We start from the raw sequence: 22,861 nt of genomic DNA on the forward strand, positions 1-22,861 counted from the left end.
CTTCTTACCTTTGGACTGTTGGCCTGAGGAAGAAAGGGTAATGTGTAAACTTGATAGTATTCTCCAGGGACTTTAACATTTATGTTCAAAAGCCAAACATAAATTCATCCCTTATAAATATGGTATACAAGTTGATCATGAAGGTACCATATTTTGCACAAAGCAGAGAATTTTAAATCAGTAAAATTTAATTAATTTTTAATTAATTAAAAATTTAATTAATTTAATTTTTAATTTAAACCTATTATCTGGTTATTTTTTGAGAGACCAATGAAATTTTATAGAAGCTCAAGAGATATTTAAACATTACACTTAAGAGAAAATTAATTTGCTGAAACTGATTGAAATAACTGGACTATATTTTCTACTTGCTGCTATCATACTAACTGTATCTTGGTGCTTTGGTGAAGAGGGAGAAGACTCATGTTCAGGATAGCAGGGTTTTGAGGCAGATGGAGATTCCTACAAAAAATAAGTAATGAAAAATGTTACTCTATTTCATATAATTGTATTTCTCCCTCTACTCATAGAAGGAGAGCTTAATAAGGGAGGCTGAGAAAAATTTTTTCCTAGTTACTTCCCTTCTATATTTAGCTATGAAACTAATATGGTACAGATGTGAAAACTACAGATGTCATAAAGTTTATAAAATATGGCATATTTTGTACCAATTACTATAAACTTAAATATCATATACAGGATTACTCAAAAGAAATGAGGCATGCTGCCTTAAAATCATGATGCTGCATCAGCTTAAATTAACCATATTTAAAATAAATAAAATCTGCACACTTGTGGATAAAAATGTTAACAGTCAACATGTTAATTTGCTCTTGGTGTGAATCCTGGTAGGATTTGGCACAGAACACTCACAGGAACTACTTGGCAACTGCCAGAATGAGAACTTGTATTTAATTAAACTGCTATTAATATTTAATATAATTCATAGCTAACCCCAGTTATTAGAAATAAACAAAGATTTTTTTTTAGTATGCAAAGAAGAAACCTCAGATTTACAGATTAATAACTCACCCGAAAAAAAAGGAATATTTTAAAATCTAAGCCTACAAGAGTATAATAGAAGGAAGCCAATAATGTGCATTCTCAAAGAAATTCTGCTTTGTCAATATTAGAATGGTATGTGATTTCTACCTCAGGTATTTGTAACACTATTCATGGAGGATAGGACCAAAGAAACATTTTATTGGTACCAACAGCCAAGTTCCATTTAAATGTTCTCTGTTCTCCTAGAAGCTTTGAATAATTTCAGGAAAAGAGAATTAGGAAAATCATATGCCAACATCTATTATTAACTTTCCGATAAAGCCAGATAATTTCTCTGGACATTCATCTTCACATCTGTATCATCTACTTTTCTATACTTATGAAACTGGATAAAATACTGGTGATGAGCCTGGGAATTTTTATTAAATCACAATACAAAACCGTTCATTCAACATCCATTTACTTGGAAAAAAGTCTTCAGGTTCATAACCTATACAATTTGTAAATACAGAAACTAGGCAGCAGTGAAATTTTACAGGAAGAATTCCTGAAGGGACAACCTTAAAAGCAAACATCCAAGGCCTACATATAAATAGAGAAAACATTAAAATCATATCAAATATTTCTTTATAAAAAGAAATTACATTTAATGTCCAAATGACAGTTTAGCCTCATTTAAGTATTTTTTTCGACAGCTTCAGAAGTTTTGCTTTTCCACTTCTTGACTTCTAAAGAGTGCTTAATATTAAAACAGTGTGAGAAAAAGAGGGAAGATTTGATGACCCATAAACTAGAAAATAAGTAACTGAATAAAATGAGTGGTAACTACATACCCTCACCTACTTCCTTCAAGGTTGTCTGGCAACTGAATTAGGACCTATAGCATTGTAACAACATTTGCCACACAGTATTAGGTTTCTATGATTACTTTTCAAGTTATGCAGATTTTACCCCTTGTATTAGTCCACCAGGTTGTTCTGGTATAGTCCCTCTTTTATAATCTTGAATCTTAAAAACATATATACTAGAAGATGATGATAAGTAACAGAGTTTATCTGATGAAATAATTATCTAAGATTCCCATTTATAAAGGTAGAGGGGAAAAAGCCATTTCTACAAAAATAAGTCTAGTCTCAAGAAAATCACGTTATCATATTCTGAAACAATTAGATAAAAAAGGATATGAAATAAGAACTCCACATGTTATTCTAATAATATACTGAAAATGAATCTCAAGAAAGATTACAAAGAGGTAAGAAATTTTAAGTCTACACCAGCAAAAAAAGCATCCTTTTTATTCTAGAGTTCACTGGATGATGCAATAGAGTTGGTTCAACCATAGCTTGGGCATTAGAGCATTCATCACATACAGTACAGGAGTTTTTTGTATACAATGAAGTGTAATCTGGTTCTTATAGTTAAATGAATTTTTCTATTATTAATAAAATCTCTAGGACTCTTACCTATATAGGTTAACTTAAATTCTAATATATTTCCAAGCCTTCAATAGCACAGACTCCAGAATTTCATTCCTTTAATATGCCCTCTACACTCCACCACCTAATATCCTTACAAATAGAAATTAGAAGTACTTATTTGACTGACTGATAGAGACAATTTAAAAATGAATTTAGGACTGAAAGTATCCAAACACAGAGAAATATGCCTCAGGAGAGGGCCTCCTGCTTTCACTAACGTGCCTGCAAATGCAGGAAACCTATTAACTATGCCGAAGGAGAATCCTGTTGGTAAAATAGAGAGTCCCCAGTGCCAAATATTTCAGTTTTAGGGTGTTACTGCCACTCTCACTTCATCAGCACCACTTTAACATCAGTATGTCTGATGTCTATAAATCTGTAGTAAGTTCCTATTCTATCACCGGACTTGAGGTCATAAGGTAAAGATGTAACTCACAAGGAAGTTAAAAATTCTACCGCTTTTCCAATCTCATGTTTGCATCAAAATCCACTCCCTATTTCAAACAGAGAACAAGACTTCTCAGAAGCACTTTGAGCAGAGAGCTGTTAGGGAAACAGGAGGAGCAGGCTTTCAATCTTCCTGGGATGGGAAAGTTAATTAAATGTCTTTACCATTAAATCTCTTAGAAACTGAAGACAAACAATAATGATGTGTGAATTTAAAATGAGATTATGAAAAAAATCTATCACCCACCAGGCCCAAATGTTATCAGGTATACATACATCATTATGCCATAAGTCAAAAACCAGAAAACTTCAAAACCAATCCCCACTCTGGGACAAACAGATATGGCATGCAATAAAACAGTCACCACCAAGGTATGAGACTCAACAAAGAAGAAAATAAAGCATAAAGAACTTGCCCGAGTTCTCAACAGATTTATTTTCTCAGAATGTCCTACCTTGTCATTGGCGTCCAGCACAATGGTGCTATGTCTCCACTTTGACAATACTATTGGTTCTTGCAGCCGCCTGTCCAGACTCCTACTTTTAATAATTTCTCTTTGCTGCTGAGATGAAGCGTTGTACTAAAGAAAACAAATTACACCTCATAAATAATAGAAACAAAAGTGGAATCTAAACATGCTGGCTCCGAGTGACACGTGGCATCAGGCAAAGCTCACCAGGTGACACTAAAAGGAGTTCACTCATCTCTGACCAGCACCTGGCACAAGTTCACACACTTGGGTGTTGGAGAGACCGAGTTCATGTTATTTTTGGCAAAACACTTAATATCCCCAAGTTTAAATTGCATTCACTGTAAAACAGATACAACAGAAGCAGAGGGTTAAATAGCATATAAAAAGTGCTAAATGTTGCCCTGATAGGGTCTCAATAAATATTCGTTATTATGATTTGTAAAATGAGATCACCAGACTAATTAATTTTTTAAAGTTCCTTCTACTCTGAAAATCCACATGAATTCAGTTATTGGCTTATGTTTTTAAAATGATGCTTTCATACACAACAGTACGTTGCTGCTGCTGCTGCTAAGTTGCTTCAGTCATGTCTGACTCTGTGCGACCCCATAGACAGAAGCCCACCAGGGTCCCCCGTCCCTGGGATTCTCCAGGTAATAACACTGGAGTGGGTTGCCACTTCCTTCTCCAATGCATGAAAGTGAAAAGTCAAAGTGAAGTCGCTCAGTTGTGTCTGACTCTTAGCGACCTCATGGACTGCAGCCCACCAGGCTCCTCCATCCATGGGATTTTCCAGGCAAGAGTACTGGAGTGGGGTGCCATTGCCTTCTCCACACAATAGTATATTCACATTTTAAAGGGCTTTTTGTTTTTACTTTTACTTTCCCTTTATAGGCCAAGTACACTACTATTTATTTCTCTGAAGTGGTAAAATGCAACCAAGTCAAACAGTAGTGACCGTACTAGTGCCAGACACCAATCGTGAATATATCAGTTGTGTACAAAGGATAAGTGCTGTGCTTAGTCGCTCAGTTACGTCCCACACTTTTCGACCCCATGGACTGTAGCCCACCAGGCTCCTCTGTCCACGGGGATTCCCCACTGCAGTGGGTCGTCATGCCCTCCTCACAAAGGATAAGTAGTAACTGCCAATAAAAAACTACATATAAAATTAAGAACACATTATTAATAAGATTCTAAGTCTTGCAATGTTTGAAATGTCAAGTAGACCACCAGGCATAAACATTTGAGAAATGTGAGGTTTAAGAGTTATGCTGTTTCATACAGGCAGTTTTAATATATTATAAATAATAAATTATAATAAAATGACAAAAGAAAATTCATCTATTTTTAAGGGATACATTCTTCTCCTGACACCAAAGTATTCCTAATACCTACTTCCCAAAAACCCCAGTAAATCTTAAATTTTAATGACTCTTTGTAATTTCAGTGAAATTAAATTATTTTATCTTATTAAATTTCAATAATACATAATTTACACTGTTTTTATTATTTTAAAAAAACCTTCCAACATCTTTCTCCACAGTATGTCATTTCTTCCCTTTCCAAAATGAGTCCATGCAGGCCCTCCAAACTATTTCCCAAAGCTGTTACTTCATTTTTCACATCAGAATTTGCCAAAGCCAGGCAGTCACATGGGTATATGTTTTTCACTCACTGTTGCCTAACAAACAGCAATCTTAAAATCTGTTACACAAGTTCACAAAAGGATCATTTATAGAATGAACAAAGATGAAGATTAAAGGCTTCCCCCCAAAAAATTCTGTGAAATAAATTTCTTAAGTGCAGAAACCCAGTTATTAAGTAGAGTTGTATTATCACTTCAATACAATCATTGTTAGGAACAATTAAAATGTGCAGTTGTGTGTAGCTTGTGTATGAACTTTAATGGATATCTACCCTAGCTTTTGAACTTTATAATTACCACAACTGTTTAGAAATCCTTTTAGCAGGGCAACAAAAACAATGTAAAATTAAACTGGGTAATAATTACCATTTTAAAGGTGTTGACAGTTTTACTAGGCAATCGTATGTTCATAAAAGCAAATAAAGCATAAATAAAATGTGATATAAAATCTAATGTAGACAGAAGACAAAAATAAAGTGTCACGTAATTTTAGAAAAGAAAAGTAAGACGACACCACAGTTAAAATACACACACAAACACATCTAGTTGAACAAGATGACTAAAACTTTACATTTAAAAAATCTTAAAAAACACCTCTTTTAAGAATTTTAATTGCATTTTTATTTGAATAATTTCAAACATACAAGAGAATAGCAACTATAGTAAAAACCCACCACTGAGCTCCAACATAACTAAGACAGGTAACTTTCTGATTAATAGAGAAATAAAATATGAGGGTACCCTGAGCACATTTTTTAGATTCCGTTCCTCTTCCCCTCCCCAGCAAGGGCTTCCCTGGTGGCTCAGAAAGTAAAGAATCTGCCTTGCAACGCCGGACACCTTGGATCGATGCCGGGGTCTGGAAGATCCCCTGCAGAAGGAAATGGCAACCCACTCCAGTATTCTTGCCTGGAGAATCCCAGGGACGGGGGAGCCTGGTGGGCTGCCGTCTATGGGGTCACACAGAGTCAGACACGACTGAAGTGACTTAGCAGCAGCATAACTACGTATTATTTGTGGGCTTTTAAATTTTATATAAACGGAATCATATCACACATATCAATCTTCCATTTGGTTTTTCACTCAATAATCTTTTTATTAAAAAACAACAACAACAACAAAAAACTAAATCCATGTTGGTGAGTTTGCAGCTCAAATTCATTTATACTTCACTTCCTCATAACACTACCTTGTATGTGGATGATAGGGGTAGAGTAGGATAATCAAATAGCTCAGAAATACCATTTGAGGAGTGTAGATAGAGAGGAACTTTAGGGGGCTCTGGAAGACCACAATACGTTAATGATCACTGAAGAAAGCAGGCTTGCTTAACCACAAAACCAAGCAGGCTTGCTTAGCGGCAAAACCCATGCAACCGAAGCCTGAGACATGCTCCCAAACAATAAAACAATGCTGGCATGAGACCCACATCCTGCCTAGTGAACTAAGTTAACGATACCTAGGACATGCTCTCTGCCTGCATAAAGAAAACAGTGATTTATGGAAAGGTGACACTCCAAAGTGAAAGACCCTCATTGTACTGAGACCTGAAGTAATTTTTCCATAGCAGCATGACAGCCCTGGCTTGACCAGGCAGGGACAAAACTCCCGTGCCCCATCTGGAGGAGGAGCTGATGATGAAAGCATGATGTCTACTCAAGAATGAGACAGATGGTCTTTTGCCCTTCCCTACTTTTCCTTTGATTATAAAACTGCAAGCCAGTAAGTTCTCAGCATTTGTCACTCTCTCACCCACCCACTTGTAAGCCCCACAAGTGTCTTACTCTAATAGTCACATCTTATCCACTACTTTGCCTCTTGCTGAATTCTTTTTGTGCTGAGATACAAAGGACCAGAGCTCTCTGGAGCCCAGTGAAACGCCACCTAGCAGTTTCACAGACAGCACAATTTAACCTTCTGAACGGTGGGGTACTGACAGCACTCCACCAGCAGAATATAATACTCTCCACTGCCTTACTTGGTACTGTTCAATTTATATGCATTTGTGTATAGAAAATAAATGTATATACTTATGTATAATGTTACTTCATTGCTTTCATTCTCCTGGTGACATGGAAATTCTTTTCAAATACTTATTTCATGAATTTCCTTTCCTCCATATGGCTTAGTCATGTTAGGTGGTTAGAATAGGAAAAAGGAGTCCAGAATGGTGGTGGCTAAAAGACAAGGAAGAGAAAAGCCCACAAAAATAGAACAAAGGAAGGTCTGAGGACCACAGTGAGGACCTCAGGTAGAACAAACAGCACTCCTGACTAGCCCAAGTTACATAGGGCAGGCCCAGGGGGAGGAAAAACATATAAAAAGAGGAGCCAGAGGGCCCGGGGTCTCTCTCCCGCGCGCACTGTCTCTCTTTCTCTCTCTCTCCCCCTCTACTTCGCGGCTTTTGGGTCAGCATGCCCTCATGCCTGGAGGATGTATTTTCCAAATAAAACTGAGCTGTAACACAGAGCTGTAACACTGTCTGAGAACTGTGACACACCTAGGGCTTTAACGTCCGTCGCTTCAAATTTTTGTTGTGACGAGACAGAACCAAGGAAATTACACACTACCCTGACAGTCATGTATTTTGCCTACCTTCAATTAGGTTCTCTCTCTCACTAGTGTGTACATAAAGAACCAGCAAGTTCTTTATACATCTTGGTTTCTAAGCCTTTGTAAGCTTTGCAAATTGAATGTAGCTTTTCTGAGCCCAAAGCTCATCTCTTCCCCTTTGTGTATGGTATCTTTAATATTAAAAGGTGTTCTGCTGCTGGATTGTAGGTAGTCACATCTGTCCATCTTTTCCTTTATAGTTTTTCCTTACACAGTCTTATTGAAGAAATGCTTCCTACTCTGAAGTCAAAGACATTCTCTGATCCAGCATTCTATAGCCTTTAAAGTTTTGCTTATTACATTTACAACTGTCATCTACCTGGAATTAATCATTAGGTGAGAAGTCAAGATCTATGTTTATTTCATTTTCCCCCCTGGGAATAACCAATAATCTTCGAAATATTTATTGTACAGTCCATGCTTTACCCAGGGATTTGTGATGCTACATCTGAGGTTCCTATTCTATTCTGCTGGTCTATTTCTCTGCACATGTGCCTACAACTTAATCACTAAAGCAGGGACCCCACCCCTCTCCTATTCTTGAGTAGACATTCTCCCTACTCAGGAATATTTTGGTTCTTCATAGACTTTTGCTTGCAAGTAAAATTTAGCATCAATTCAAAAAAACAAAAAAGGTGGAGACAGGAATAGTAAATGGAAATGCAGTGAATTTACAGATCAATGGGGACACTGTTACAATGTTAAGCATCCCAACCCAAGATCATAATGGTATATCGCATCATTTCAGGTCATCTTTTATGTCCCTCAATTCTGCTCTGAAATTTTCTTAAGATCTTACAAACTTTCTATAGGTATAATCTTAGGATTCTTCTTGGCGTTGTTGCTGCTGCTAATATAAAAAAGAACTTTATTCCTATCATATTTTCAAATTAACTTTTTACTAGAGAATTGGGTAGTTTTTAGGTTGATTTTATATCCAGCAAACTTGCTGAACTAGTAACAGTTCTAAGTTTGGCAAATCTCCTGATTTTCTAATAATAAAAGGAACAACTGCGTCTCTTAATTCTTCTTTGTTTTTTTTTAATTGTTGAATAGAAGCACTGACAGGAAAGTTATAGTCTAAGACCTAATTCTAATGGCAAAGCTTCTACAATGGCACCATGAAGTATGAGACTTACTATAAACTATATAAGTAATCTTCAGCATGATGTAATATATCATTACATTTGAAGTGATCTTTTTGTAGAAACATATAATTGGGTCATGGTTTTTATCATTTCCAGAAATATTCAATAGCTCTGTTTAAACCATTTACATTTAATGTAATTTATTTATATGTTAGGATTTAAGTCTGTTGCTTTGTTTTATATTCTGTTTATCATGCCTGTTTCTCCTTTCCTGTCTTCCTATGGACTATCCTGAGTTTTTACTAATATAATTTAATCTATAGCTCTTTAAGTCTATTTTGCATTACAGTTTTTTAGTGCTTACTCTAGGTATTACAAATTATGTATTTAATTCCTCCCAATCTACCAATATCAGAATTTTACTATTTCAAGTGAAATGTAGAAACCTTACCAACAATTATGTCACACTACTCTCCCCTCTTCACAATACAGTTGTCCTAGATACCATCTCCACCTTAGAAATGTTCTAATTTTTTTAAAGGTCAAACATAATTTTTTTGATTTCCTCTTTGATTTCCTAAGTGATCAATTGGTTGTCTAGTAGCATATAGTTTAATCTCCACGTGTTTGTGTTTTTTACAGTTTTTTTCCTTGCAGTTAGATTCCTAATCTCAAAGCAGTGTGACTGGAAAAGTTGCCTGACATGATTTCAATTTTCTTGAATTTACTGAGGCACACTTTGTGGCCCAGCATGTGATCAATCCTGGAGAATGCTCTACGTGCATTTGAGAATGTGTACTCTGCTGCTTTTGGATGGAATGCTCTATAAATATCAATTAAGCCCATCCAGCCTTGGGTGTCATTTAAAGCCTATGTTTTCTTATTCATTTTCTGTCTGGATGATCTCTCCATTGATCAAAGTGGGGTGTTAAAGTCCCCCACTACTGTTATGTTACTGTTGATTTCTCCTTTTATGGCTGTTCGCATTTGCCTTATATATTGTAATATTCCTATGTTGTGTATGTATATATTTACAATTGTTATATCTTTTTCTTGATCGTTTGATCTTTATGCAGCGTCCACTGTCTCTTATAACTATCTTTATTTTAAAGCCTATTTTGTCTGATATGAATATTGCTATTGCAGCTTTCTTTTGATTTCTATTTGCATAGAATATCTTCTTCAGTTCAGTTCAGTTGCTCAGTCGTGTCCGCCTCTTTGCGACACCATGAATCGCAGCACGCCAGGCCTCCCTGTCCATCACCAACTCCCGGAGTTCACTCAGACTCTCGTCCATTGAGTCAGGGATGCCAACCAGCCATCTCATCCTCTGTTTGTCCCCTTCTCCTCCTGCCCTCAATCCCTCCCAGCATCAGAGTCTTTTCCAATGAGTCAACAATTCACATGAGGTGGCCAAAGTACTTGAGTGTCAGCTTTCGCATCATTCCTTCCAAAGAAATCCCAGGGCTGATCTCCTTCAGAATGGACTGGTTGGATCTCCTTGCAGTCCAAGGGACTCTCAAGCGTCTTCTCCAACACCACAGGTCAAAAACATCAATTCTTCAGCACTCAGCCTTCTTCACAGTCCAACTCTCACATCAATACTTGACCACTGGAAAAACCACAGCCTTGACTAGACAGACCTTTGTTGGCAAAGTAATGTCTCTGCTTTTCAATATGCTATCTAGGTTGGTCGTAACTTTCCTTCCAAGGAGTAAGCGTCTTTTAATTTCATGGCTGCAGTCACCATCTGCAGTGATCTTGGAGCCCACAAAAACAAAGTCTGACACTGTTTCCACTGTTTCCTCATCTATTTCCCATGAAGTGATGGGACCAGATGCATGATCTTCGTTTTCTGAATGTTGAGTTTTAAGCCAACTTTTTCACTCTCCTCTTTCACTTTCATCAAGAGGCTTTTTAGCTCCTCTTCACTTTCTGCCATAAGGGTGGTGTCATCTGCATATCTTAGGTTATTGATACTTCTCCCGGCAATCTTGATTCCAGCTTGTGCTTCTTTCAGCCCAGCGTTTCTCATGATGTACTCTGCATAGAAGTTAAATAAGCAGGGTGACAATATACAGCCTTGATGTACTCCTTTTCCTATTTAGAACCAGTCTGTTGGTCCATGTCCAGTTCTAACTGGTGCTTCCTGACCTGCATATAGATTTCTCAAGAGGCAGGTCAGGTGGTCTGGTATTCCCATCTCTTTCAGAATTTTCCACAGTTTATTGTGATCCACACAGTCAAAGGCTTTGGCATAGTCAATAAAGGAGAAATAGATGTTTTTCTGGAACTCTCTTGCTTTTTCCATGATCCAGCAGATGCTGGCAGTTTGATCTGTGGTTCCTCTGCCTTTTCTAAAACCAGCTTGAACATCAGGAAGTTCACAGTTCACGTAATGTCTTCTTATATCCCTTTAAAACGCAAGACAAATGTGTCTTCAGATATTCAGCCTTCCCATTATACTCTGTTCATTTTTAACGTCCCAAGTTTTCTTCATTTATCATTTCTCTTCCGTTTTAAGGATTTCTGATAGCAATTCTTTGAGAACAAGACTGTTGGTAATAAATCTCTGGGTTTACTTTAATCTGAAAATGTCTTTATTTTACTTTCATGCCTGAAGGATATTTTTGCTGGATATACAATCATGAATTTTTTTCTTTCCACATTTGTAAAATGTTGCACCACTTCCTTCTGGCTTCATGGGTTCTAATAAGACATCCTCTGTTATTCAAATCATTATTACCCCACAAAGTACTGTGTGGTTTCACTGAGTTGCTTTCACGATATTTCTTGGAGCGGGGGGGAAGACGAAGTCTTTAGTTTTCAGAAATCTGATTACAGTGTGTCTGGATGTGGGTTTCTTCGAGTCCATACTGTTTGGTATTTACTCAGCTTCGTGAATCTGGTGGTTTGTCTTTTATCAAATCTGAGATGTTTTCAAACATTGTTTCTGAAAATATTTTTCAGCCTCACACTCTTTCTTCACTCCTTCTGGAATTCTCATGAAATGAATGTTAGGTCTTCTGTATGGTCCCACAGATCTCTAAGCCTGTTCATTTTCCTAAAATGTATTTATTTACTCTACCTAGGACCCTATATTCCTCTCACAGCAGAGGCAGAGGTGGAAAAGCAAGCCCTGGTGTACAAGCCCTTTTCAATACCATGTTTATGACACATTTGCTCACATCCCATCAGTGGAAGCAAGTCACATGTCTAGACTATATTCAGTCATGGTAACAGCAGGACAATACGCCCCCATTCACAGCAAGAGGTCACTACAAAGGTACACAGCAAAAAGCACTGATACGGCAGTGGGTGAGGAGTGGGTCAAGTGATGCAAACTGCCACCACAGGTAATCTTGCTTTTTAGCCTTTGATGGCTATTAAGACTGTCTCCCTCTACTGAAGTTTCACGGACTCAGTAAAATTTGTCAATAGGTGTATTTACTTTTCTGTGTTCTGTCAGTATTGAAGGCTCCAGTTGAAGACTGATGCTTTCCTTTAGTTTCAGAAAATTCCAAGAAATTATATTTCCAAAATACTATTTATCTACCACTTCTTCCATTTTCTTCTTCGAGAATTCCTCATTTGTGCATACAGGAAACTTTCCACCCATGTTCCATCTCCTTTAACCATATTTTAATATTTGTTATCTTCCTGTCCCTCTGACTATAGTTTATTCTATCCATTGCACTATATTTTTTAATGATTTTTTTCTATATCCATGTATCTCTAAACTACTAATATTTTTCTTTAAATTGACTTACTTTGGGAAAAAGAAAAATTTATTTAGAAACTAATGTCTATCTGATAATTGACACTACAGATACATCTGCTACTCATAGGTGTTTTCTAAAATGTTAAAATAAGGTACCAATTAAAATGTAAATGGTTGCTCAGATATCATTAATATTTATATATATTTATATCTTAATACTAACAGTGGTAAGTACACAACCATTTTGAAACCTACTGCTTTAGATAAACTCAGCCCTGGAGCATTTATCTTTAGAAAGGCAGTGAGACCCTGGAAGGTCTCATTACTACATGCTGCTAATGATTGACTCAACTATAATACACATCTACATACAAGAATAAACTTGAATACTGAGTTGCTTTTCTTTTAAATAAGTTTAACACCAACTTCCTGCAGAAAACTCAACAAATTTAAGAGAACTCTTTGCATTACTGCCACTTAAAGGGGATCTTAGATCCAGGAACACTGAAAACTGAGTCAAAAAACTTTTAAATAGGGATTATCAATATTATATAGCTATAAATGTATGTCACAGAATAATTAAAGCAACAGATTCTCAATGAATTATGGAAAAACTAGTCTTGCTGCTTTTTAAGCGCTGAATAAAAATTTTAAAATAAACCTGTTGTAACCATTCTCAGGTATTACTTCATCCGCTATTTTTACACAGAAACTCAGGGTTAAGGTTTATTACCTTTGGCAACTCCCATTCTGACCGAGATCCATCTGCACTGTAGTAATACTGTCTACCTTGATCGTCAACATGCTTGAGCCACTATAAAAACAAAACAGGTGTTATATTTTAAACACAAAGTTGAGCTTAAGCTTATAAAATCATAGGTATTAGATGATATTCTTATGAATTTTATTCTATTTGCTCAAAAACATTCCAAAAGAAATATAACAAACTTATACTAACAGACTTGCATTTTAAGTTCAATAAAAATAAGTAACTAAATATTAAATGCAAATTTATTTTCTCTCTTTCATCCAGTGTCAAGCTAGTGATCCAAGCACCACTTAACAACACAACAAGAAATGGATAACATAAAGATACAAAGATACATATACGGACAACATATATATGTATGTGGACACAAGGACACACAACCCTGAAATCAGGTTGAGAAATTAACAAACGGGAATTTTTCTTCAATCTTTAAGGATGAAACTACTAAACGATTTAATCCAAACTTCATACAAACCCTTAGAATTACCTGCTATAGCCAACACAGCTTATTCATACAATTTAAGTAACACCAACAACAAAACTTCATATAATACCGGAAATATGAAGGAGTAAAGACTAAAACATATGATCTTGATTGTGAAATAAATGAAAATTATTGTTTTCATGTGTTCTAGTGTTAAATAATTAAAGAAACAATGTGGAGTGAAAAAACCTATCTCCATTTATTCACAAGGCTTTTATTTTTTAAACTAGCACAACCAACCATTACCTTCTCTGATGATAAACACATAAAATTACAGCAAGTATTCTCACACTAATTAATTAATCATAAAGCACTAGATTCATGGTTTTTGTTTTACATAACTTGGTTATAAAAGAAATAGCAATGTAGGAAGTGAGGGGGATTATTATGACATGTTGAGAAAACTATTCCCAAAAAACTATTTGCCAAGAAAAACACAAAGAAATATGTTTATTGAAGAGGCATAAACAGAATGACACTCAACGGGTCTAACTCTTAAAAAGATTCTGTCTTAAACAGGTTGACACCACAAAAATTATGATAACTGGAAGCAGTTTAAAACCATGAATCAGTAGTTACACTGAGTTTTCAGACTGTCAGCTGACAGGACTACAGAATTACAAGAAAATATTTTCATGAGTTTTTAAAATACTACTAGAGCTTCAGTACACAACAATTTTATGAGAGGAATCTGCCAAGAAAACTAGATGAGAAAAAAAGAATGTACCTTTTCATTAGTATAGTCACTGGTATATAAGGTATGCCCACGTTCATCCAACTCTTCTGACCAACCCCTTGGAGGAGAACCACACTGACTATCTGACTGGCTGTGACAAATGCTGTGGTAGTTTTCTTCTGATGAAAAAAGCTACAAATAGTCAGAAACATAAGGATTGTTCTTCTTTGAATATATATATACAGCAGTTGAAAATCTAAGCAATTGACTTTATTTGGCTATACATACTAAAAGATCTTGAATATATTCAAGTATTTAATTTTCAAAACAAATTGTTTAGTCTTTTTAATGGTACATTGTAAGTGGTGCAGGGGAAATTAATAAGTTATTATGTTGCATTAATGCAAGCCTACAAATATTCACTATAATGAAACTAAAAACAATGTTTTCAGACTGAGAGATAAAAATGCTACCTTCTACGTTGTGCTACTTTCAACTGAAATCAGGTTAAAAAATGATGGGGACAGAGCAAATGTATGTATGCACATTTATATGTAAGCAAAGTAGGAGGTGAGGGCTCTTCATTAGACTGAGATACTTGAACATTTCACCTATTAATTGCAAGTTCCTAGCCAAACACCCAATAGAAAGTGCTTACTAAATATATCTTGAGCTAATTTTTTTAAAGTGTGTGGGATGGGAGAGGGGAGGAAAAGACACTAGCTCTGTAACTCTGTATTTTATTTTCTAATTGATCATAAAGTTTTCCTGACTCACTCAACACAAATGCTTGTTAAAAACTATTCAAAACTATACTTTAAAAGAAAAAAAATTGAATGAATTCAAACATAACACCGAAAAATTAAGAAATTCAGTGTAATATTTACTGGGCTAATTCTGCAAATGACCCTTCCAGGGTCACATTCAGGTAAAACAGTTTCTACAATTACATCTACTCAACAGATCAAATTTTCTACCATCGTATTTGGTCTGAAACACTCAGATGTGTACAAGTAACAAACATCCTAATGTCAGTAACATGTTCATAAAAACTGACAAAGACAACTTTAGAGAAGTCTTGAATGGAGTGAGTTGTACATGTTCTGTAATAGCAGTGGTTAAAAAAAATGGAAAACCTAACTGAATCCTGAAAAATCAGGATTATTTTAATCCAATTGAGACCACTTAAAACATAAGCTAATATCAGAGAGGTACAATAAGAATCTTTTAGAAACAGAATAAAAGGCAATCTGTATGGAGAATATTATTCAGCCATTAAAAAAAAAAAGAAATTTAGTTATTTGGGACAACACAGATAGATTTTGAGGCCAGTATGTTAAATGAAATAACTTGCAGAAGAAAGACAAATACCCAGCAATCTCACTCACATGTGGAATGTGGAAACAAACAAAACAAGCAAGCTCACAGGCACAGAGAACAGACTGGTGGTTGACAGAGACATGGGCAATGGGCGAAGAGGGTCAGAAGGTACAGACTCCTAGTGACAAAACAAATTAAGTCCTGAGGATGGAGTCTACAGCATGGTTACAGAGTTAATAATACAACATTGCACGTTTGAAATTTGCTAATAAAAGAGTAGATCTTAAAAGTTCTCATTCCCAGAAAAAAAAATTCTGCAACTATGTATGGTGACAGATACTAACTAGGTTTATTGTGATCATTTTGGCAATATATACAAATGTCACATCATATTACATCACAATTTTTTCCAAAACCATCAAGGAGCAAGAGGTTAAGAAACACTCAGGAACAAAACTTAACTGGAAGCATGAATCCAGATCGGTAAGGAGAATAAAAAGGCAGCATTCTCTGAGAAGGCATTTGCCAAACCTTGAGCTAAAACATTAGTTTTCAAGACCATGCAGACATGCTGGGGAACAGGACTCGGGACAATGTAAGGCAGGGAGTCCCACAATAAAGACAGGGGACCCCAAAGAATTATACCTGCAGATTATAGGGTAAACCAGAAACAAATCTTGTCTCTCTACTGCATACTAGGAAAATCACAGGAATAATTGGGGGAAATCAGGGGAGAATCCAACAAGCCAGTCTTTATGCATTCAAATTACTACTACCTAGGTGGCCTAGGGAAACTAAAACTGAAAATTTAGTTTCAAATGTTCATAGGATACTAGTTTCCCCAGGCACATGAGAGAAACACAAGGATAGCCTCTCAGAAGGAAACTTTCGAAGTCAGCATTTAAGATTTGTTATCTATGATTTCCAACAACTATCATCTCACATTAAAACATACACACACGACATGAATCAAACAGCATGAGTGAGAGTCAGCAGAAAAACAGCATATTCAGACTCTTAAAGCCTTTATATACTGAAATTATCAAAAATAAAGTAGAAAATAAGATCCAAGAAAAATATGACAAATAAATGCAATATACGATCATTCACTGGATCCTTTACTGCAGGAATAAAAAACATAAAGGATATTAACTAACCAGTGAGAAACACTGAATATTAACTTTGTATTAAATAATATTCAGATATTAAATTTCTTGGATGTGATAAATGCATTTTTCAATGTTTTCAATTTGTTTTACTGGAAAAAGTCCTTATACTTAGAGAATAAAACATTACATTGTCTGGACAAATGATTCAGATTAAAATAATTAGTGGAGATAGAAGGGTGAAAGGAGGTAGAAAGAAATGTGTGCAACTCTTGAAGTCCACGCGCCCTAGAGTCCAAGCTCCGCAGAGAAGCCACCGCAGTGAGAAGCCTGCACACCGCAACTAGACAGTAGCCCCTGCTCACCGCAACTAGAGAAAGCCCGTGTGAAGCAACGAAGACCCAGTCCAGTAAAGAAGAAAGAAACCAGGCAAATGTGGTGAAGTGGTAACAACTTGTACACCAGATGAAGGGTGCCGAGTATACAGGGGCTCAAGGTGCTATTCTTTCCACTTTTCTGTATGTTTCACAATTTTCAAACTAGTAACATGGGTAGCTCCCCCAAACAAATTAAAAATAACACTTCTTTTAAGTTCAAGGGTTGGTTTAATATCACATAAACACACACGATGAAGAGAGAAACAGCAAACAGGAGCCTAACTTGAAAATGACTGAAGACAAAGCACGGAGAGGGACAGCAATAAAATGTTAAGTATAACGGAAATCCAGAAACAGGACTAACGGAGTAAGCAGATTAAACATTTATCTAATCAAAGTCCCAAAATGAGAGGAAAGAGAAAATGAGACAGGAGCTGTATATAGATAATGCATATAGATATACAGGAATTTTCCAGAGCTAATCAAAGGTAGAAACTCCTTAAATTTGGGATTCCCAACAAAGCCTGGGCAGGAAATAAAAAAAGATAACTTCACCTAATCACATCACAGTGAAATTACAGGCACAAGGTCCTCAAAGCCTCCTGCAAGAAGAGACCTATAGACTGAATTGTGCATATTAATAACAGAAGCCTGAAAACATGAGAGTAAGTCTCAAGGAACTGGGAAAAAAACAAAAAGCAAACAATCACCTTAGAAATGTGTACCAGTAAAGACAGTCTTGAAAAATAATGAAAAATAAATTTCCAGGCAAATGAAAACCAAGACTCTATCACTAATGGAGGCTCACCAAGGAAACTTAAAGGTATGGATATGTACTTAAGGCAGTAAAAAAATTATTCAAGAGAATGTAATCTGCCTAAGAAATCTCAAAAAGAAAGTGGTAAATATGAGGATTAATTTTAAGCCCCCATGTACAACAGTGGGGATTCCCTGGTGGCTCAGTGGTAAAGAACCCACCTGCCAAGCAGGAGGCATGGGTTTAATCCCTGGGCTGGGAAGATCCCCTGAAGAAGGAAATGGCAACCTACTCCAGTATTCTTGCCGAGAGAAAAACCCATGGACAGAGGAGCTTAGTGGGCTACTGTCCATGGGATCACCAAAGAGCTGGACATGAATTAGTCACTAAACAACAAATGTACCACAGTCGTGGGGGGCAAAGGGGACTAGAAAATGGAAATAAACAACAACAAAGAGCCCCACAGCACTTAAAGAGTTCTTGGAGGGTTTCAAGGAGCAAGCAGATGCTGATTAATTGTAGACGCTGACACATACGCTGGTTACAGCTTCTAAGGTAGCGTTCTTAGCAGCAGCAGCACAGACAGTCAGGGCCAGATTATTCCTCATGGTGGGAGCTGTCCTGTGAATCACAGGATGCACAATAGTTTCTCTGGCCTCTACCCACGAGACACTGGTAACCCTTCCTGAGCTGTAACAACTCAGAACATCCCCAGACACTGCCTAATGTTCCCTGCAGACAAAACTGCCCTAGGTGAGAACCACTGTTCTAGGGCAACCACTAAAATAACAAGCTTGTGAGTTAGAATGAAAGAGAAGCTTGCTCCCACTTGAACCCCAATAAGGTAACAGTACTGAAATAAGCTCAAAAAGATCTGAACCCCCAAGAACAGGGAGAACACAGAAAGACACAAGAGCCATAGAACTCTGGAGGCTGAGAAGCAGATGAACAAAAACCTAAATTATCCACAAAGCAAGCAGAATCTAAACGGGTGGGGGTTGGGGTGGCACTGAGGAGGAAAGATGAAATCCACCAAGTTTACACAGCAACGTCTTCAAATGGCTCGGGTTCCTCCTGGAACCGAGGTACTAAACTGAGGACTGAGATAGCCAGGATCCCCTTCTCATGCCGGGCCACCAGTGTGCACCCTCCGTTCCTGCAGCAGAAGCACAGGGACTGATTCCCTCTCAAGAGAAATTCTGAGCTGGGAAACAACAGGCACAACTGGAACACGGGTACCAGACAGAAAGAGGGGAGACTAATGGGCTGTGTGTGAAATAAATGCTGCTACCAACACCCTGGGCAGCTCTTACTGGCCAGTGTTCTGACTTCTGCAGACTGGTCAGTCTGAAAGGGAAGACCTCATGGTTTCAACACTGGAGACATCCAACATGCAGTTGACCAAGATCACCATAAAGTCAAGTTCAAAATGCCTCGCAATTGTGAGAAAAAATGATCTCCAACCTAGAATTCTGCTCTCAGGCAAACTCTCAAGTAAATGTGAGAATACAGTGTCAACATTTTCACACACACGGTCTGTTTTACCTCCATATGCAACCTTTCTCAAGAAGTTACTGGAAGGTGTGCCCTGGCCACTCTGGAAACATCTATTTTTACACAATATGTGCAGAGAGTAGAGGTGTGAGCTCAGACTGCAATTTACAGATCACTCCCATCTAGTCTCTGAAGCGTAACAGAAACCTAAGAAAGGCTATTATTCAAGTTTCCGTGTATACTTTAAATCCCTTTATTCTATAATTTAGCCATTTCCCTAATTCTTCCAAATGATAAGACTTTATTATGGACACGCAGGACAACTTACTTTCAAATCTTTCTAGACACACAAATTCAAATCACTTCCCTAACACTTTTCTTATTATAGTAACGCATGAACAATTTCTCACTAACCCTCTACCTCATTCCTCAACTCTGAAAGTATTAATACAAGCTACCACCAAAGCATAGCTATAAATAACCAACTGAAAAATAGGACAAGAGGAGGGGTTATTAACTATACAAAGCTCTTAGACTCTGCCTTACACAGGATGTGTTGCCTGATTCCTCCAGCTCCTACCTAGCTGGAGTTCTGTTTCTGCTGTACAAGTCAGCTGCTCTAAGAGCAGGAGTCCTGTGTGTGTGCAGGCGCTGCCGTCTACCATACAGCGGGATGTAACTCCGTGCCATCCATCCTACCCAGGCTTCTCTGCACATCTGCAGTCCCAGCCCGGGGGGATCAGGGGATAGAGGGGGTGTGGGTGTGTGTGGGTGTGTGTGGGTATGTGTGTGTGTAGAGGGGTGGGTGGGTGGGTGTGTGTGTGTATGGGGGGGTGGGTGTGTGTGTGTGGATGGGTGGGTAGGTGTGTGTGTGTGTGTGTGTGTGTGTGTGTGTGTGTTGCACCGCCCTCCAGGGGTGTGTGTGTGTGTTGCACTGAGTATGTGTGTCTGTGTGTGTGTCTATGAAACCAAGGTTGGGGAAATGGTAATGGACACTTGTCAGAGAAAATGACGATTTTAGGGACTTCCCTGGTAGTTCAGTGGTTAAGATCCACACTTCCACTGCAGGCGCACAGATTCGATCCCTGGTAGGGGAACTAAGATTCCACAAGCTACATGGCATGGCCAAAAAAACAGAAAACAACCAGCCAATCAAGAAATAATGTTTTTAGAGTGAACTGTCAGACTTAGAGGATGTTCAGCCTGTAGCAAAGGACTTGTATTATACTTATTTCCCCTACACAGACATAAAAAGTGATCTTGTACCTCTAACAAAAACTGAGAAGTATCTTGCCAGTCCCATCAAATCATAAAGAAAAGCATCAAATAACTGGGTTTTTGTTTGGCTAAATCACATCACATATTTTCTTCCCTTCTTTTTCTAAAAAATCGTAACTGTTTTGGCAATGACAATGACTGGATTAGTATCTTCTAGCATGTGAGGGAAACCAAGGGTAATAGGCAACATTAATCCAGTTAACTCTAGACAAGTAAGCATGCCACAGGGCTAGCTGCCGTCTACTATCTACACACTAGGAAGCAACAAGCAGTAATATGATAAAACTTGGAAAGAAGATTTAGTATCTTAGAGATTTCAAAGGTTAGAAGCAAACCTATTTACTTCTCTGAGGAACGAAAAGAGAAAAAGCTCCGTAACTCACTGGTTGACCCCCTAGCTCCTCATACCTCTTGATCCCCTGGACTCTGGGAATCTCCTTTGCTTGTGTTCGTATCTCGAGTCCAACGAGGGGGTTTCCAAGTTCTTTCCTGTGTACCTCTGTTATAGTAATAACAACGCCCTGAACTATCTTTATGAGTTTCCCATTCTCCATTAATCTGAATTGCTGGGCTTCCGGGGAGCGGGGGAAGAGCCGACTGGGATATCTTCAGTTCTTGCAGGTTAGCGTAGACAGGAGAATCAGGTCGCCCTTGATTTGGAGGTGTCGTTGCCTATGAAAGATTTGAAATACCCATGTTTACACATGTATAATGCTTATAAATAAAAATTAAATAAAACATGAGATTTATAAACATAAATGCAAATTCATTTTAAAACATATATGGAGGTGTGTATATATATTAAAGGAAATGAGAATTTAAGTTTTAACGTTCATAGTTTGAAAAAATAAGAATTTAACAGTTTTAATATTCATAGTTTGAAAAACAAACATAAAAGCTTTCAGAAGAACCCAGAGTGTACTTAGTTACTGCCCCTCACCCTGAGAGCACACTCAACTAGCAGCTGGGAGCGGCGGGCTCCAGTTTAAGATCTGGCCTGACAAGCTGCAAAACCACAGACTAGATCGCTTCATCTCTATGAAACAGAACTGTTTAATCTCTGTAAGTGAAGAAATTGGATTAAACCACTTAGGTCTCCACTGGCTCTAAAACTCCACAATTTTAAAGCAATTTTTAAAATACAAAACGTCTTACACAGAAGTCAGCACTTACTCAGAAAACTATAAAAAAATTTTATATCCTAAGCTCTAATATTAAATCAAGAATATAAGTAAAAGATAAAGGAGATATAGTAGTACTTCAGCCAAGAATTTACCACATACTACTCCTTCCCAGTTATAATTTCTCAGTGTGTGTGTGTGCGTGTGTGCGTGTGTGTGCTCAGTCGCTCAGTTGTGCCCGGCTCTTTTTGACCTTATGGACTGTAGCTTGCAAGGTTCCTCTGTCCATGGGATTTTTCAGGCAAGAATATTGGACTGGGTTGCTATTTCCTTTTTCCAACTAATGTTCCCAACTCAGGGATCCAACCTGCGTTTCTTGTATCTCCTGCATTGGCAGGCGGATTCTTTACCACTGAGCCACCTGGGAAGCCTGTTTCTCAGTAGCCCTAAACAAATCTTTACTCTCTTCTTAGTTTATTTATATGTGAAATTCCTAAGAGCAGAAAAAACAACTAGCTGTAACTCTGATTTACACGCTTATTTAATTTCAACTTTCAGTTTTACATTTATTTGTAAATGTCTCACTAGATGTCAGTCAAGAGCAGAATACTCTTCACACACTTTGCATAAGGACCTTGTAAACTGTACTACGGAGAAGGCAATGGTACCCCACTCCAGTACTCTTGCCTGGAAAATCCCATGGATGGAGGAGCCTGGTAGGCTGTAGTCCATGAGGTCACTAAGAGTCGGACACACTGAGCGACTTCACTTTCACTTTCACGCATTGGAAAAGGAAATGGCAACCCATTCCTGTGTTCTTGCCTGGAGAATCCCAGGGACAGGGGAGCCTGGTGGGCTGCCATCTATGGGGTTGCACAGAGTCGGACACGACTGAAGCAACTTAGCAGCAGCAGCAGCAGCAAACTGTACTAACAGTTATAGATGCTGAAAGAATAAGCACACATCTAAGAACACATTTTTATGTTGGGTGTTTGTGTATATTAGC

At 37.5% G+C, this 22,861-nt stretch overlaps 1 protein-coding gene across 9 annotated transcripts in view; it reads right to left on the bottom strand.

Moving 5' to 3' along the window:
- ARHGAP12 (Rho GTPase activating protein 12) overlaps positions 1 to 22,861 on the bottom strand; it is a 118,148-nt gene that overhangs the window by 36,228 nt on the left and 59,059 nt on the right. For 6 of the 9 annotated variants that reach the window (XM_070381875.1, XM_070381880.1, XM_070381879.1 and 3 more), the window contains 6 exons: positions 21,143 to 21,406; positions 14,454 to 14,594; positions 13,207 to 13,287; positions 3,386 to 3,511; positions 388 to 462; positions 9 to 23 (listed from right to left, as the gene is read on the bottom strand). In XM_070381875.1, the coding sequence (XP_070237976.1) occupies positions 9 to 23; positions 388 to 462; positions 3,386 to 3,511; positions 13,207 to 13,287; positions 14,454 to 14,594; positions 21,143 to 21,406 (702 nt within the window). The remainder of the gene's footprint in view (positions 1 to 8; positions 24 to 387; positions 463 to 3,385; positions 3,512 to 13,206; positions 13,288 to 14,453; positions 14,595 to 21,142; positions 21,407 to 22,861) is intronic. The other 3 variants (XM_070381884.1, XM_070381881.1, XM_070381883.1) reach the window with 3 other exon arrangements.

Source organism: Bos mutus, chromosome 13, assembly GCF_027580195.1.
Source record: "Bos mutus isolate GX-2022 chromosome 13, NWIPB_WYAK_1.1, whole genome shotgun sequence".
Classification (NCBI taxonomy): domain Eukaryota; kingdom Metazoa; phylum Chordata; class Mammalia; order Artiodactyla; family Bovidae; genus Bos; species Bos mutus.